This window comes from Biomphalaria glabrata, chromosome 13 (genome assembly GCF_947242115.1).
Source record: "Biomphalaria glabrata chromosome 13, xgBioGlab47.1, whole genome shotgun sequence".
In the NCBI taxonomy this organism is placed as follows: domain Eukaryota; kingdom Metazoa; phylum Mollusca; class Gastropoda; family Planorbidae; genus Biomphalaria; species Biomphalaria glabrata.
The window spans coordinates 14,129,459-14,146,249 of record NC_074723.1 but is presented as its reverse complement, the minus strand read 5'-3'; the positions used below and the strand labels follow the sequence as shown (position 1 = coordinate 14,146,249).

Genomic DNA, 16,791 nt, shown 5'->3' with positions numbered 1-16,791 from the left:
TACTGTTATCGGTGTTGATTTAGAGCCATTTATTATTACAGTTTGTTCTCTCCCTATCAGAAAGTCTTTAATCCACTGATGCAGTGGACCATTAATGCCGAAATATTTTAATTTTTTAAGCAAACTATGGTGGTGAACTTTGTCAAAAGCCTTAGAAAAATCTAGTAAGATAGCATCTATTTGTTCACTATTATCTAAACCTTTTGAAAAATCATCAATTAGTCCTATTAGTTGTGTTTCACATGATCTATATTTCCTAAAGCCATGTTGGTATGGTGTGAGGACATTATGTTTGTCTAAGTGGTTTATGATGTTGCTACATATTATGTGTTCTAGGATTTTACATGTGATGCTGGTAAGTGATACTGGTCTGTAGTTTCCTGGGTCAGATTTTTCTCCTTTTTTAAATAGGGGGGTGACATTAGCTTCTTTCCAGTCCTTTGGTACTCTGCCCTGGTTAAGTGAAGCCTGAAAGAGTATTTTGAACACTGGGGCTAGCTCATTACTTAGTTCTTTGAGTAATCTAGCTGGAATACCATCAGGTCCAGAAGCTTTATTTGGTTTGGTGTTGGCTAATAGTTTTTGAATTCCATTTTCTTGTACTACTATATCTTCTATGTTGTCTACTTGGTTCAAATTCAGTAATATGTCTTTGTCTCCTGATGCAAAGTATTTGTTTAGAATGTTTGCTTTAGTTTCATTATCATTATGTATTATGTTATGTTCATCTTTTAATGGCGCTACGCCTGTTGTTTCCATTTTCTTAGACTTAATGTATGACCATAGGTTTTTGTTGTTGTCTTTAGATATTACATTGTTTATGTATTCACTCTGCAGCTGTCTGCTTACTTTTTGGGTTAAGTGTTTAATTTTTATATACTTTTTGTAAACTCTTTCTGCATTAGTTTCTTTAGTCCCCCGCCGTCCTGTGGTAGGTTAGGGCTAGGATGTAATAATCTTCAATTCTGAAGGAACATCTGAAACTTGAAACAAACAAAAAATAACACATGTAAAACAAGTACACATCGGCCTTCCGGAGGAAATAACTTAATCCAAGAGCTTTGGGGCACAGAAAAAAAAAGTATATAAAATACTTTTTTGAGGATAGAACATTTATTGCGTGTAATTGTATCAATTACTTTATTTGTCTGGGAAAAATGTTTGGTGCTCCCTTTTCAAAAACATTTTTTTTTTAAAGTTGCTTGAATCTGAATCCTAACTCGAGATCTCGAGCCTCCACAATGGAAGTCCGACGTGTTAGCCACTCAGCTATTCAATTACTTATGAAAATGGGTTTTATAGACTACCGGTATTTTTAATTTCATTTTTTTAGCGAATTACCTAGTTCTCTACACATGGCTTATCTTCCCTACGCTTATAACATCTTGATTAACTGATTAATTAATTTTATTGATTTGTGTAGTCATCGATTATGGATATGTTTTACATGTCATTATAGCTTCTTTTAATGGAAATGTAAAAAAACGTATTCGTTCATGTTCAAGGAGTGGTAAAGCTGATTATGCATAATCTACATTATTTGGCGGCAGTCATACACCACCACGGAGTTGACAGAAGAAAGCTGGTAATAACAGTAAACCACCAGCTTTGTGGATCCGAGAAATCGAATGTGTAGATGTTACTTACAGACTTGTTCTAGACCTGCTTTCACCTGTCTCCCGTAGACACTTCCCACTCACGCACCCACCTTGCATTGTTGACATGCATAAGATTATGCTGAGATCAGCTTGATTTCCAGCCAATCCTACAACTGTTACCTCACCTTGCCAAGCCAGTAAACACACACACACACATATCTATTGTATCTGTCTGGATAGACAACACCGATGTGTTTACTGAACGCGATGATATAGGTCGTGTTTTGATCACTGTCTAAGTGAGACCTGCCCTCGTCGCAGTCTGTGGGCAGGGGAGGGGTAACATCTAGTATTTAGGTCAATACGTGTTGATGGATGTGTGAGCCACTTAACGTTATGGAGAACTCACGATTTCGCGTTGGCAAACGACTGTGGCCTTGACACGGTTTCAACGAGCCTTTGTTTTCCAAGTATTACAGATCTTATATTAGGGTGGGAGGGGAGGATAACTACGTATTATGTAGCTTTATAAGCATGCTATAAATTTGTTCTCTCTCTCTCTCTCTCTCTCTCTCTCTCTCTCTCACACACACACACACACATCGCTTGTTCGATATCAAACAAAATTTTGAATTACCAATAATTAATTGACTGAGTATTTTTTTTTTGTACGTAACAAAACATGAATCAAGAAAACAAAAATACTCAATTAGTCAATTAATTATTGGTACATATATATTTTTATGTTTGTTATCTAATAAATAAGGGAAATAACTTGTACAATATTGGTTGAAAATAGTTTAAATTACGGATTTCTCCCCCTTTAGATACGCTTTATTTTTTATTTTTAATAAAAGGAGTTTGTATATTTTGATTGTTTCATGTTGCTACTAGATCTAATTTGTTTACCCACTGACTAACGACCAGGCGATGGAGACTTTCTCCCTAAAGACCAACTTTCACATGCTGAGCCTACGTTTCTAAACATAGTTTTGGCTGTCTGGCACACTGTGAACTCACCAACACCTCACTCCAAGCTTAGAGGTAACACCTTTGCAGGATAGGAACCCGTCAGCTGTTTGGAGAGAGGGTATTTGATCCTTAAGCAACAACTGCCTTTTAATTGATGTCCAGGCTTGGAAACCAGTCAGATGATCATCTTTAATGTTGATTCAACAATGTCTTGCTATTCCAAAGTCCATTCATGTTTGGAATGTACGCTGATGTGTGATTGTTGCTGGCACATTTACCTTTGATGCTCACCTTAGCCTGGGTTGAGGATGTCAACAAGAATCACTTTCTCTGGTCTGTTCAGTGAAACGTGGGGAAGAGGTTCACAACGGTCTGTAGAACAAGGGAAATCATTTTGAAAGATGAATCAATGAAACTTCAAAGCAAGTCTTCCAAAATATACACATCATCACACATTATATTTAGTGGATTCACTCTACTGGATTTTAACACCTTCCTAAATAAATCCATCCAGTGTTCACTCTTTTAACTTTTTCAAAATAAATTCATCCAGTGTTCAGTTCTTTAACTCTGTTTTACTCCCTTTTTTGTGTTTTTTGTTTTGGAAGAGCTAAAGAACGGAACATTGGATGAATTTAACTCTTTCAATTAAAAAAAAAAAAACAGGCTGTAATGCCTGACCATTAAATAAGATATAGACAAAACATGGGGCGTAGTTGGACTGGACAATGGCACTTTTGCGGCTATAAAGTTTGTTTGTTTTTTTGTTACATTAAATGAAACATTTTGGGTGCGTAACAATTATTTTTGTTTCCTTTTTTTCCCGCAATGGAACATCATCTTTATCATTATCAAACTCCGTGTGAGTGAGGGCTAAGCGGAGATTCACCATAGTAATACACAGAACTGTAGCTTTCTGCCATTGGAACTAAGTTTGTTTATCTTAGGATAAAGTGAGTTGGTGGGTCAGTCAAACTAAAACTCAAACATGACTTGTAGATGTTACAGTATGTGACTAAGAATACATATTCAACGGAGTGGTAGCCATACTTGAAGAAGTCTAGCACCTTTTGGAAGCGCTACATAACGTAACCACAAAATACAAAGAATGGAAACAGTTAAAGGAAGTTTTATTTCTCAAGTTTTACTTTAACCATTTTTCTTTAAACTAATTTGTGCCCCCCCCCCACCTCATATTTTTTGATACCATTGTTATTATGTTTAACGAAAGAGATCAATAATGTTCTTAAATTTTTCCTCCAGATTAATTCGTGTAGTTATTTTTGGACAAGTTTAATCTCATGTCCCTGAATCACTTCCAGAGATTTTGGTTTCTATTGATTGCTGTCACTGACCTGGAATGAAATTATATGGGTCTTACTTTTTTTTTAACCCCTAACTTAAAAATAAGTAAGCTAAGATCAATACAAATATCTGTATTATTTAGGTTCGCTGTCTCTCTCTTTCTCTCTTCCTTTTTCCTTTCCCTTTTCCTTTTTTTTCCTCTTCTCTCTCTCCCATTTTCTCCCCTCTCTCCCCCATTTTCTCCCCTCTCTCCCCCATTTCTCCCTCTCTCTATTTCTCCCAGCTACATACGATTGCTCTTCCTAATGTTTTCTAGCCTGTCGGACATATTCACGGAGTCATGCGCTCTGGGCTGTCATCGCGATGGTCCAGGATCTGATCCCTGCCCATCCCCTGCCGTCCTGCAGGAAGTTTGGGCTAAGATCAAATCGTCTTCAATTCTGAGAGAAAATCCGAAACATATAAAGCAAAACAAACCATTAAAGGCCATCCGAGAGAATGTTTTATATTAGCTAATGCTACAACTTTGCCCCCCCCCCCTTTTTTTTTCTTTCTCCGACGTGTTTGGCATTTTTATAATTTGTATTTAATAAGTTCACAACTTGTCAGATACGAAGGATCCCTTGTGTTAGTATACATTAAGCTATTTTAAAATAGGATTTTACTGACTTTTTTTTCTCTCTCCTCTCTCTTTGCAGTATATTGGTACGTTCTCTGTGTCTGGGAGTGACAAGGAAGCCAGAGAGAGACAGATGGAAGCACAACTGGAACAAATCAGGGTCAGTACACATGATCGCATTTTCTTTTAGCGGCCTCGAAAGGGGAATAGCCGCTATTAGTTTTGTATGTTCTGTCTGTCTGTCCGTTTAGATAGCTAAATCTAGAAAATATATTGAAAATTCGAGGTCATATTTTTTTTTAGATCTTGCAAAGTTCTGGTGCAACAGCTACTTTTTTTTTGGTTTCGGAAAGCGAAAATTAAATATGCAAGCATTTTTTGTCCACTTGCATAAGAAAAAAAAAACATTTTAAAACTATTCCCTATGAATGCTAAAAACAACAACAACAGAAGAGGCTATAATAATGGAGGGAATAGTTTTTCTGTATGTTTTAAAACATTTTTTTTTTCAATAGCTTTCTTTTTTTCCCAAAATAATGTTATAAAAATGTTCTTAATACTAAATTGTTTTCTACTATCTACTAATATTTAAAAAAATGTTTTCTATTTTGTTTTAAAAGAGAAAGAATGCATTTAGTATGTTAATAAGTCAAACCAATTTTAAAACATTTAATTAGCAACGTTTTGAATTACACAAGCGAAATGCATTTGAATACAAACGTCCCACCTTCGGACTTTTCAATAAGAAAAAGTTTCTTCCTTGAGGCCATTAATTACATAACCACTAAAAAAAAAACATCTAGGTCAGGGGTCGGCAACCTTTTTAGTCGGAATAGTAAAAAATTACTATTTACAAACTTTCAAAGTTGTTTGATGAATAAAAACGAATATATTTATTCATAAGAAAGAAATATCTACTTATATGACTAGTGTTTTTCACAACAAATTAGATAATATATATATATATGGGATTATTAGATAATTACTTATTATGTATGTAAAAAAAAAAATAAAAGAATTCAACATTTACATACAACACTAACTTGTACTTCAATAACAAAACAATTAAGCAAACAAATTCAGTTGTAGCGATGGCTTTAGTTTTAGAAGTTTGGATACATTTGGCTCATCAATTGTTATTTATAGTTTCAAACACTGTGATGAAACACGACTCTAAATTTTCAATTGTTAGTTCTTACTTTAATTTTAATTATATTCATGCAAGAGAACGCTTGCTCGCATGAATATGTCGATCCGAATATAGTTAGCACTCCAATTGCCAACCTTTTCACTTCACTGTAGCAATCTGGAAGACAATTCCACGCGTAGAATATAAATGACTCATCTCGAGGCATTTCTTTGAAAGCTTTACACTTTTGTTGCGTTACGTACATACATTTCTGGACATCCAAATCTTCCAACTTGCTTTTCAAATCTGTAAATCCTCCACTCCACAAAGCTTTAGTTTTTAATGTCCAGTATCAATTCCAAATGGCTCAATATGGATTTGGTTACTATTTGTGTTGAGAGGATTTGCTATGAATACTTGAATGGTTTTGTTGGTTTTGAAATGCTTAAATCTCTCAGCAAATTCATCTGTAATTGTTTTTTATGTGCTGAAGTAATTCCTGTCAACAGTTGCACAGGTTTTATCGCGATATCGCTCTGAATAAGTAAAGTTCCCCTTCCAGACCTTGCGATCTATAGGGCAGATGATGTAAAGGTCATCTCTTTCTGTGGCCCACGGTTAACGAGGGTGTAATGTGGCCAGCACAACGACCAACCGCATTTACTTTCCCCAACTAATGTACCTATTAGAGCTGGGTGGATTTAGAAGCGCCCAAAAAATATCCAGAGATTAAAAATCCCAGTCTTTAGCAAGATTCTAACTTGGGACCCCGGTTCGGATGCTAAGCGCTTCACTGCTCGGCCACCGCTCTTATCTTCTACCAAAACAACGGCTGGGTTTTCATTTTCTTGTAGTTTTAAATTCATCTTATTTACTTTTCCTGATATATCCATCATGGAGTAACATTTTAGCAACCATTCATTGTTTTCTAATTCAGAGTGATTAATACCATTCTCATTTAGGAATGTTTTATTTCATTATTTATTTCATTCAAGCACAAAGCTGGAAGTTTTAACATCATACCTGTAGAAAGCCAACGCACTTTATCGGGAAGAAGAACGTCGGAATTCTGAGTATCCATTTCGTTTAAGAATTCTTTAAACTGACGATGGTAGAGTGCTTTTGACAAGCACTTCTTGGTGAATTAAGCACTGAAACTTAAGAAATTCGTTGAGAATCGCAGATTCTTATTTATTTTTTCCTTTCATACTTCTGGCTCCATCAGTTGCTATTGAAACGAGTTTATTTAAATCGATCTTATTGTCTTCAAGGCATTTTTGCACGGCATTCGCTAAATTTTCTCCCTAGTTTGTCACAGGGGCGCTAGCAATCGTTGGGAAGACATTTACCTGACAGAAAGTCAACTTGTGCCATGTCTTTTATGTCGCTAGACTCATCTACATCATGTGATAAGGCAGAAGAAAGTCACATTTGAGGACATGGGGAGGGGAGGGGGTGCGGTGAAAAGCAAGTACAAGTGGCTGAGAGATTGAATCGGTGCCTAATTTGAGTTAATCGATTAAATTTTTGTTCGATAAAATGAATACAATTAGATTAGAGTATGGAACTAAAGAGCCGCAGTTTAACGTCCAAAGAGCCGCATGGGGCTCGCGAGTCGCAGGTTGCCGACCCTTGGGCTAGGCCAGGCTCACACTGAACCATATCTGAAACATACCATAACATTGAATAAATATGTTTATTAACATGTAAACAAAAGTACCGGTAACATTAATAAATCTCCGTACCCTGTGGTATCATGTTGTCAGTCAGCCTAACAATACAAACATATAGGCAAGACGACTTTCTACCATGACTTCTTTTTGTTTGGACGACGATAAGGTTGTGGTTGTTGATCATTTGTTGTTCATAGCTTCTGATATTCATGATGAACATATTGAAGCCTGCCTTCTTACCTGCCTGTGTGGCCACTTCGGGGGCCGATTGTGAGTTTGTGTTTCCACAAACACTCTCTTTGTAATTTTTTTTTTTACGTCAAATAATTTTAATTTTTTTGTTTCGTTGGCTTGTATTGTCAGGCATAAGATTGCAAGGAACTCAGTTTAATGCAAATATTGATGTTCCAGTTTATATTATAACATTCGGCTTTAGTTCTTATTATGGTTCGGTAGTACTTAATCAGTCGTACAGAAAAAGCTTTGTAGGAAGTAGTATGTCGTCTGGTGTCAGTTCTGTATGTCCAGTCCTCAGCTGACCAATGTTTTCTAACCTGTCGGACATTTTCATGTCAGCTGCTCGTAAGCGATGCTCGCTCCAGCGCATGCGCAAACTGATCGACTGCTCCTCTCGGAATAGCCCCTGTCAGTCACGTGATAGCTAGTGTCCTATCAGCCACGCCACCCAAATCGCCTCCAAGGACTCAATTTCATGCTCTTATATTTTATTTCAGAGCACTCCCACTCCCACCCCCTATCTCTACTTGTCACGTCAAGACAGCAGAATTAGCATATCTCAGATTGAAATGTCACTGTTATATCAGCATCAGTAGTTCTGCAATCCCTGTGCGCTTTTTTGTTTGTATTAAGCGTTCTTTAATGTTTATTTAAATTACTTAAAAATTTATTTTTTTTTAACGAAGAGAAGAAAATAAAAATTAACCTTTTTTTTTTAAATTAGCTTTTACAAAGCGCAACTTACATGCTCATAGCGCTATGGTCCAGTTGTGGGTTATCTTTAACCTCTGAGTAAACACAACTTAGCTCGAGTCGGGTGTCGAACCTCGAGCCCCTTGATAGGTAGCCAAGCCACGTCCTCTCGGCCACACATCCCAACTGTTTAAAGTTTTAAACAAAGAAAATAAGGCGTAAGCTGTAATGACAATTTCAATAATGAAATAGAAGCGATGCTTAAGACATTGTAACTACATAGATGGCTCCTCTGCGTACACTTTTTTTTTTCTTTCACATTCCTTAGATAGCACCGCATCACAATCGCGGACTAGTTCCGCGAGCCGTTGTTTGGGCATCACCGTCATAGCACATGTACCCAAGATTTTGTTTAACAGCGCCATATACAATGAAATTAATATTTTATTATCGTCATATGTTCATTTTTAGACATTGTTGATTTTCTAGAAGTACAGGGGCAGCTATATCAACCCTTCATGAGGGGCAGCTACATCAACCCTTCATGAGGAGGGCAGCTACATCAACCCTTCAAGAGGGGCAGCTACATCAACCCTTCATGAGGGGCAGCTACATCAACCCTTCATGAGGGGCAGCTACATCAACCCTTCATGAGGGACAGCTACATCAACCCTTCATGAAGGACAGCTACATCAACCCTTCATGAGGGGCAGCTACATCAACCCTTCATGAAGGACAGCTACATCAACCCTTCATGAGGGACAGCTACATCAACCCTTCATGAGGGACAGCTACATCAACCCTTCATGAAGGGCAGCTACATCAACCCTTCATGAGGGACAGCTACATCAACCCTTCATGAGGGGCAGCTACATCAACCCTTCATGAGGGACAGCTACATCAACCCTTCATGAGGGACAGCTACATCAACCCTTCATGAGGGGCAGCTACATCAACCCTTCATGAGGGGCAGCTACATCAACCCTTCATGAAGGACAGCTACATCAACCCTTCATGAAGGACAGCTACATCAACCCTTCATGAAGGACAGCTACATCAACCCTTCATGAGGGACAGCTACATCAACCCTTCATGAAGGACAGCTACATCAACCCTTCATGAGGGACAGCTACATCAACCCTTCATGAAGGACAGCTACATCAACCCTTCATGAGGGACAGCTACATCAACCCTTCATGAGGGACAGCTACATCAACCCTTCATGAAGGACAGCTACATCAACCCTTCATGAGGGACAGCTACATCAACCCTTCATGAAGGACAGCTACATCAACCCTTCATGAAGGACAGCTACATCAACCCTTCATGAGGGACAGCTACATCAACCCTTCATGAAGGACAGCTACATCAACCCTTCATGAGGGACAGCTACATCAACCCTTCATGAAGGACAGCTACATCAACCCTTCATGAGGGACAGCTACATCAACCCTTCATGAAGGACAGCTACATCAACCCTTCATGAGGGACAGCTACATCAACCCTTCATGAGACGCCATCAACTGAATCTTAATAAACATTAAAAAAACAACAACAAAGGAGTGAGTTTCATTCAGCGACTGCTCAGAACGTCGTTGCTTTTAAAGTGTTTTTTTTTAATTTCCTGTATGTCTTTACAGCAACGTCCAACGAGTGTCCAAACATTAGCACTACTGTACGTGTTGGCTTGTCTTCTTCTGAAGTACATGTCTACCTAAGGAGGCCTTCAAGGCTTCATTTCAACACATTGAAGTTCTGAAGGGGGAAAAAAAAACTTGCTGGCTTTTGAGTTTCTAAATGAATCGAAATGTCTGAAAGATGAAAGATAAGCAATGCTCAAGGTTTTCGACAATATTATTTGGTGGACTTTTTCTCTTCTTTCACCCCCTCCTCTTCATTGAGAGCCCTCCAATCAAACGTTTCCCATCGATTCCTTAACCTCGGCGATGTCGTCTGAGAAAACAGATCGATACTGACCTAGAGTCCCTGCACCTCCCTGTGACCTCTGTGTCCACGTGAAAGGGTCTTTTTTTTTCTGCCTTTCTTCATCGAGGTCTCATAAGCTTTATTTTTCCTCTATGCGTGTAGATCTATGTAAACACTTGGCCACGCGGAGGAGAAAGTGTCGGATTGCCAAGTGGGAGCGTACTGTGACACCGTGGATAATTGGTCATTTCATGATGCTTGACATGTTATGTTTGGTTTCAAACATGGTTTTATAACACTTTTACCCTGAGCCTTCTTTCTCAGCTGTTCTTCCGGCATGGTCTTTTATTACAAAACGTATACTGACTCTCTGGCTTTACGTTTGTCAGTCATTGCGTGAATGTTGTAAGAATGGATTGGAGTAAACGACCTTCGCATGGTGACGCACACTTATGGGTCGCAGCTGGGGCTTCGTAGCCACGGGAAATACTGCATTCCTTATTAATCTTCGGACTCGAAGACAAGCCTTAGTAGTAGTATTGTTGTTAGAAACGAACGAGTAGTCATTCTCTGGCACTGCCAGGGTCGAGTTTCGTTAAAGGGAAACATCGTAGTCCCTTTAACAGTTTCCACTGAGAATTTTTTTTTTTTTTTGTGATCTGACAAGTCTGCAGCAGTACCGCCCTCCGACAGGCAACGAGGATATTCCTAGGAATGTTGAGGACCTTGAAGGTATCTGTGAGGTCAGTTGTTATTATCCCCTCGGTCGATATAACAATGGGGTATAGTGTTATTTTGGATAACTTCCAAAAACGCTTAATCTTCAAGCCTAGATTCCCATGTTTTGGTTGTTTTTCCAACTTAGTTTTTCTTAAGTTAAGAGATAGTGGTACGGCGATGTCAATAAATGTAGCGGCCTTTTTTTTTTATCGATGATTATTATTTTTTTAATATTTATTATTATTTTCATCTAGAACTAATTTCTAAGTTCATCTTATCAAGCATGTTGAAACTTTATAGTCTGCAGACTTCCTATATGTCCCTTTAAAAAAAAAAAAATCGTCGTGAAAAGGTCTTCAGTTGTAAGGTCAATAAAAAACTTCGGCTCTAGCAATAACTAGATCTACAACAAATGTTGTAAGAATGGAAGCATTTCATTGGACTAGACGACCATCACGTGGTGACGCACACTTGTCTATTTATTTGCGACCGTATTCTAGGTAGTATAGTGAGGCACTTATCAGAGTGAAGCACTTACGCTCAACTCAAAGTTGAAAATTGTTAAACAGCTAGTTCATTGGTCAATTCAAGTTTCATGTTTTTATGACATCCATTCCACTAGTGGAAGCGAGTACATTCAAGAACGCAATGAACAGAAGAGTTTGAAACCGAGCTACCGGAGCAACATTCACAGCGTCACTTGACAGGATTCTGTGTGCGACTGTCTTTACTTTTGAGCGCTGTTTATGTCCAGTGTTATTTTTAAGCCTGGAATGGCGGGAATAGTTTTGTTTTATCATTTGACTTTCAGGTCTCAAATTTAGATATGGCAAAGCTCGGGGGGGGGCCACAATATGTTAACAAACATGTTTGTCGCTGTCTTTTCTGAAGAAGAAGGAGGGTAAGTGAGGGTGGGTTAGGACCATCTCTAGAACTGTGTTTACGTGTTGTTGTGTGTGTGTGGACAGAGAGCGGCCAGAACGATGTCCAGGGAACTGATGAGTGCATCAAGTGATTAGCACAAGAGAGGGACATATTGGGTAGAGATTGTGTGGGTCATACAGAACAAAGTTTGTTTTTTTTTTGCTGTTTCTTATTTAGTCACAGAAAAAAAAAAAGAAAAAAGTTGCCCCACATCTGTGATGATTGGTATCTTAATACAAAGGATTTGATAGTACACAGTGCTGGACAGTTAGACGTGAATGGAGTCGGTCACTCTCTCGTCTACAGCTAACTGCCTCAGCACTACGTCACATTAAAGTTCCAGGATGATTGAGTTGTTTCTTTTTTCTTGTTGTCTTGTATGTATAACTTTTTAGGTGAAGATGATACATTGTATATGTTATTTGGGAATGTACTCTTGTGCTACTAGACTTGATATCTATTTATACACCTTCATGTGGTTGGTCATTATGCTATCCAGTCAACTATTTCGTCTAATGAGGAAAATTGTTATATGTTAACTCTAACGCAAATATTCTAATATTTGACCAAAGCTGACTAAATTTGAAAGTTACATAGAGAGTTCTTTATTTCCGTAGCTAATGGTCTGAAACAGTCTCCACATGCCCCATGCTTTAATTGTATTTGATTCAACTGATTAATGTCTTGTCTTGTTTCCTTCCAGACTGCCCGTGACAGTAGAGCGGTCAATTTGGTCATCTCCAACAACGGAGTCAAAGTTATACTGAAAGAAAATAATGTAAGTTGTTGTTTTGTTTGTTTCCACCATTTGATTGAAGAACAGAAGATCTCGAGAAAGGATTTCCTTTAGTTTCTGATTATTCCCCATTCATGTAGGTTTCACACTGGTCAATAAGTAATCACAATAACTGACCTGTTTATAATGTTAGTATGTTATTTCGTTAAATTCGAATACTACTACAAACTATTATACTTTTATTGTCTTTTACAGCTAGTGGCGTCATTTCATTTTGGACAGTAGGATACACACACAGACAGATAATTTAAATTAAAAGAATTGTGTCTTTCTTTTCCTTAAAGAAATTATAAATACCAAAATGTAAAGGAAAACTCGATAACTAAAATCCATTTTGCTTAACCAGAATAGCAAAGCATTAGTTATCGAAACAAAGATTCATTCCATCAGAAATATCTATATACTGTCCTAAATCCAGTCACATATGATGATAATGTCTTTGTACTGTCCTGTATACAGTCACATGTGAATATAATCTGTGATAATTTTATTACCCATGTCCATGATACTCTTTTCAAAAATACTTTAAGCTACTCTCATTTTAAAAAATGCTGAGAAAAGAAGCAGGCATATCTGCAGCAGACCAAATCTACCCATGCTATATAAAAATGGCCGGATTTTTAAATTGAGAATTAGATTCCATATCATACAGTAGCGTAGCTAGGGTGTGGGTAGGAGGGGGGGGAGAGATTTTGAAAATTCCCCCGGGCACCCTCTTGAGGGGGGCCTCCAAACGAGTTTTTTTTTTACATTAAGTATTAAATATTACGCAGGGGCCCCTAAAGAAGTAAAGCCTCCGGGCCCCCAAATGATGGAAAATTCCTAGCCACGCCCCTGATATCATAGCCATCTTCGAGGAAAAGAGAACTGTTTTCGTCATCAACCTATGTGCTTTGCTACTCCTGAACGCTAATTCTAAGGGAAGCAACTTTCGAATTTTTAATATCTTACAAAGAAAGTGGATTATCTATCTTTACTTTTTTATCTTTGTTTTGTAAAGATATTCAACTTTATTATTGATATTAGTGTACTTTGGTTCTTCAGTTGTATTTTTTTTTATATGGTCACCTTTAATTAACATGAATGGTATAGTATATTAAATTATGATGTGCGATTATTGATTGTTTTCAGAATGTCTTCATGGACCATTCCTTGAAGCGAATATGGTACGCCACGTGTGACCCAGAGTACTGCCAGTTCTCTTTCCTAGCCAGGGAACCCAAAACCAGTGCAGAGGTCCAGTACTGTCATGCCTTCATCACGGACACTGCCGAGCAGGTAAAGGCCCACAATCTCTCCATAGCTTCCATAACGTAATGGATGTGTGGTGGCTGAGTGGTCAAATGCTTGGTTTCTGAACTGTAGGGTCCCAGGTTCAAATCCTTGTGAAGACTGGCATTTTTAATTTTCTGGATCTTTAGGGCTGAGTCCACCCAGCTCTAATTATATTAGTTGGGAAAAAATAAAGGTGGTCTGTCATTGTGCTGGCCATGTTAACTGTTGGCCATAGGCATCTTCTGCCCATTAGATCACAAGGCCTGAAAGAGAAACTTTACATAGCGTATTGAAGTGGCGCTATTTGGAGAACTGGTACTTGAATGATATTTATAAACATAACTATAAAGAGAAGAATTATCTATCGTCATGTAAGTTTCCCTTATCATATGAGAACTCTATATATTTTATCCGTCCCTATACATTAACAGAAATAACTACATACAGATCAAGTGCGATTCAACTGAAATTACTCATTTTCTTTGTCTAAATATGTTCTGATCAATGACTTGCTAGTCCACAATAACATTAACACACACTGTACTGTAGAGCTAAGCGGATGTTTCTCCCCAGGGTTTATATAATGGTCACTGACTGTTTGACATTGTTTTCACTGAGACTTTACGTACCCTCACTCCTAGGAGATGGACACGTGAAATGTTGGGACAACTCTCCTTACTCCTGCAACTTGGCACATGCTTCTGTGTTTTGTGGAATTAAATAGGGTCACATACCATGCAATATATTCTTTTGGCCTAGACAAGGCTGAGAAAATCATCAAATAATATTTTGGTTTCGTCTAGTTTTTACCGTGTAAAAATATTTTTTAATTAAATTTCTTTCACCGAGATATTTATTTATTTTCTTAAATTTTAATTGTGCAGTGTGTCTGCCTTGCTGCAACAAAACAATGCTCATTGCACTCTGGTCCATGGTGAATCTGGGTGAAAGGTTTCTGTGCTACCCTTAGGGGCTCATCATTACACGACTAAGCTCAAATTAGAAATTCCTTATTAACATGAAGAAACACCACCAGACATAGTTTGTTATTTCACCATTAACGTCAACGCGCTCATTGCACACTGGTCCATGGTGAATCTGGGTGAAAGGTCTCTGTTCTGCCCTTAGGGGCTCATCATTACACGACTAAGCTCAAATTTGAAATTCCTTATTAACATGAAGAAACACCACCAGACATAGTTTGTTATTTCACCATTAACGTCAATGCGCTCATTGCACACTGGTCCATGGTGAATCTGGGTGAAGGTCTCTGTTCTGGGGCTCATCAAACACGACTAAGCTCTAGTGAAATCTCAAAGGATAAATTCTTTACTAACATGATAAAAGAACACTGTAGATAGTTAAGTAGATCACCATTAAGGTCTGGGTACGTACACGTCTCTGACTGTCTCTCACATGCTGCTAGTCTGGGAAACATCCTCAGTTTCAGGGATGAACAAAAGTAGATGTTTATATAAACCTTAGAGTCAATTTTCAAAACTACAAAAGAAAAAAAATATATAAAATTACCATTTGTATATAAGAACAGCAGTGCGTGACATTGCAACGGTGATGATGTATTGATTTGTAGAGCGACATGAACATACAACCAGAACATAAGGAACGTATGACGTTTGAACATAGGACAGTGTTCTAGATCTACTTTTTGGTATTTAGCAATGTTTAGATCAATGATTAGATGCAAGGTAAAAATTGGGCATACATTTATTTGATAGGGGAGAAGGCACTTTTTCTTGTCAATGCAAGTACTTCTGTATCCCCAACCTACGTTTTATTTTCCACTCTTATTTAGGCTGCTATTTTATTTTAAGTCATCGCCTCGTTTTATTGTTTGTATTTGTCTACTAGATATTAGCCAACCCGAATTGTGACAGTCGAAGATTGAGGAACAAAATAAAGATAAAATTGTCACAATCTTCACACACACACACAGCCCCCGCACTGTCTGCAATATTTCAATATTTTCATCACCACCGCCTCCCCCAGTTTTGTGGGCCCAAGAGCACGTTTTGTCCAGGTCCACTTTCCTAAACCTCAGATTGTTTCCCCTTTGTTCATATTGTTTTCTTTTCCAAATTAGATTTGCATTTGCGGCTTCTGTCAGCTAAGCAGATTGTTTGTTCTCTTAGGACCTGGTGTATTTTGAGGTCAGTAATCGAAGGCGTCAAAATAAAGAATAAAAAGCATGTCTGCAAATATTCTTCCCTTAAAAATAAATTCAATTTGATCACGAGTTAGTGTTTGTGTGTTTGCTAAAACAATAAAAAAAAATGGATTAGATTTTTCCTGTAATACAGTTATAATCAATTGGATTGTGAACAGGCCAAAACTGGAAACTTGTACTACACAAGTGGGTGTGTGGGTGTGGAGTGATGTATATCCCAAGAATGACGTTTAATGGAAACATGCATATAGTGCGCTCGCATTGTCTTTCTCGAGCCGAGTCAAACACAATTTCCAATAATTTAGTGAAATGTATTTGCCTTCTGCCTCTGTTCCTTCTGCCTCTGTTTATGTCCAGGCGGAACATGCTGCCCAGTGTGTCATGTAGATCTACGTGTTCCGTTTTACTTTGTCCTGCCCCGCGCTCGACGTGGTTGAGGCCATCTTGAAGTCGTTTAATTTCCTTGTCAACTTTTGTATGTGTCAACGCAGATTGAAAGTGATGCCGCCTTCACTCTCCTCCTGTTCAAACCCACATCTCCCCCCCCCCCCACACACACACATTCTTAGGGGGAATATAAAAAAAAAGGAATATGACCTCCTCCCTAACCCCACATACAAACATATACTCGTCCTTTGGCCAACGTTTCGTCTTGGCCATCCCATGTGACGACGACCAAGTCTATTTAATTTGTTGGGAAGTTGGGTAATATTATTGTTTGTCAGCACCCCCTCCCCCC

The 16,791-nt window shown here is 38.1% G+C and overlaps 1 protein-coding gene across 1 annotated transcript in view; it reads left to right on the top strand.

Annotated features, from left to right (window-relative positions):
* LOC106057450 (uncharacterized) overlaps window positions 1-16,791 on the top strand; it is a 111,180-nt gene that overhangs the window by 48,096 nt on the left and 46,293 nt on the right. Inside the window, exons 2-4 of the mRNA XM_056007959.1 lie at window positions 4,574-4,654; window positions 12,500-12,574; window positions 13,724-13,870. Of these exons, the coding sequence (XP_055863934.1) occupies window positions 4,574-4,654; window positions 12,500-12,574; window positions 13,724-13,870 (303 nt within the window). The remainder of the gene's footprint in view (window positions 1-4,573; window positions 4,655-12,499; window positions 12,575-13,723; window positions 13,871-16,791) is intronic.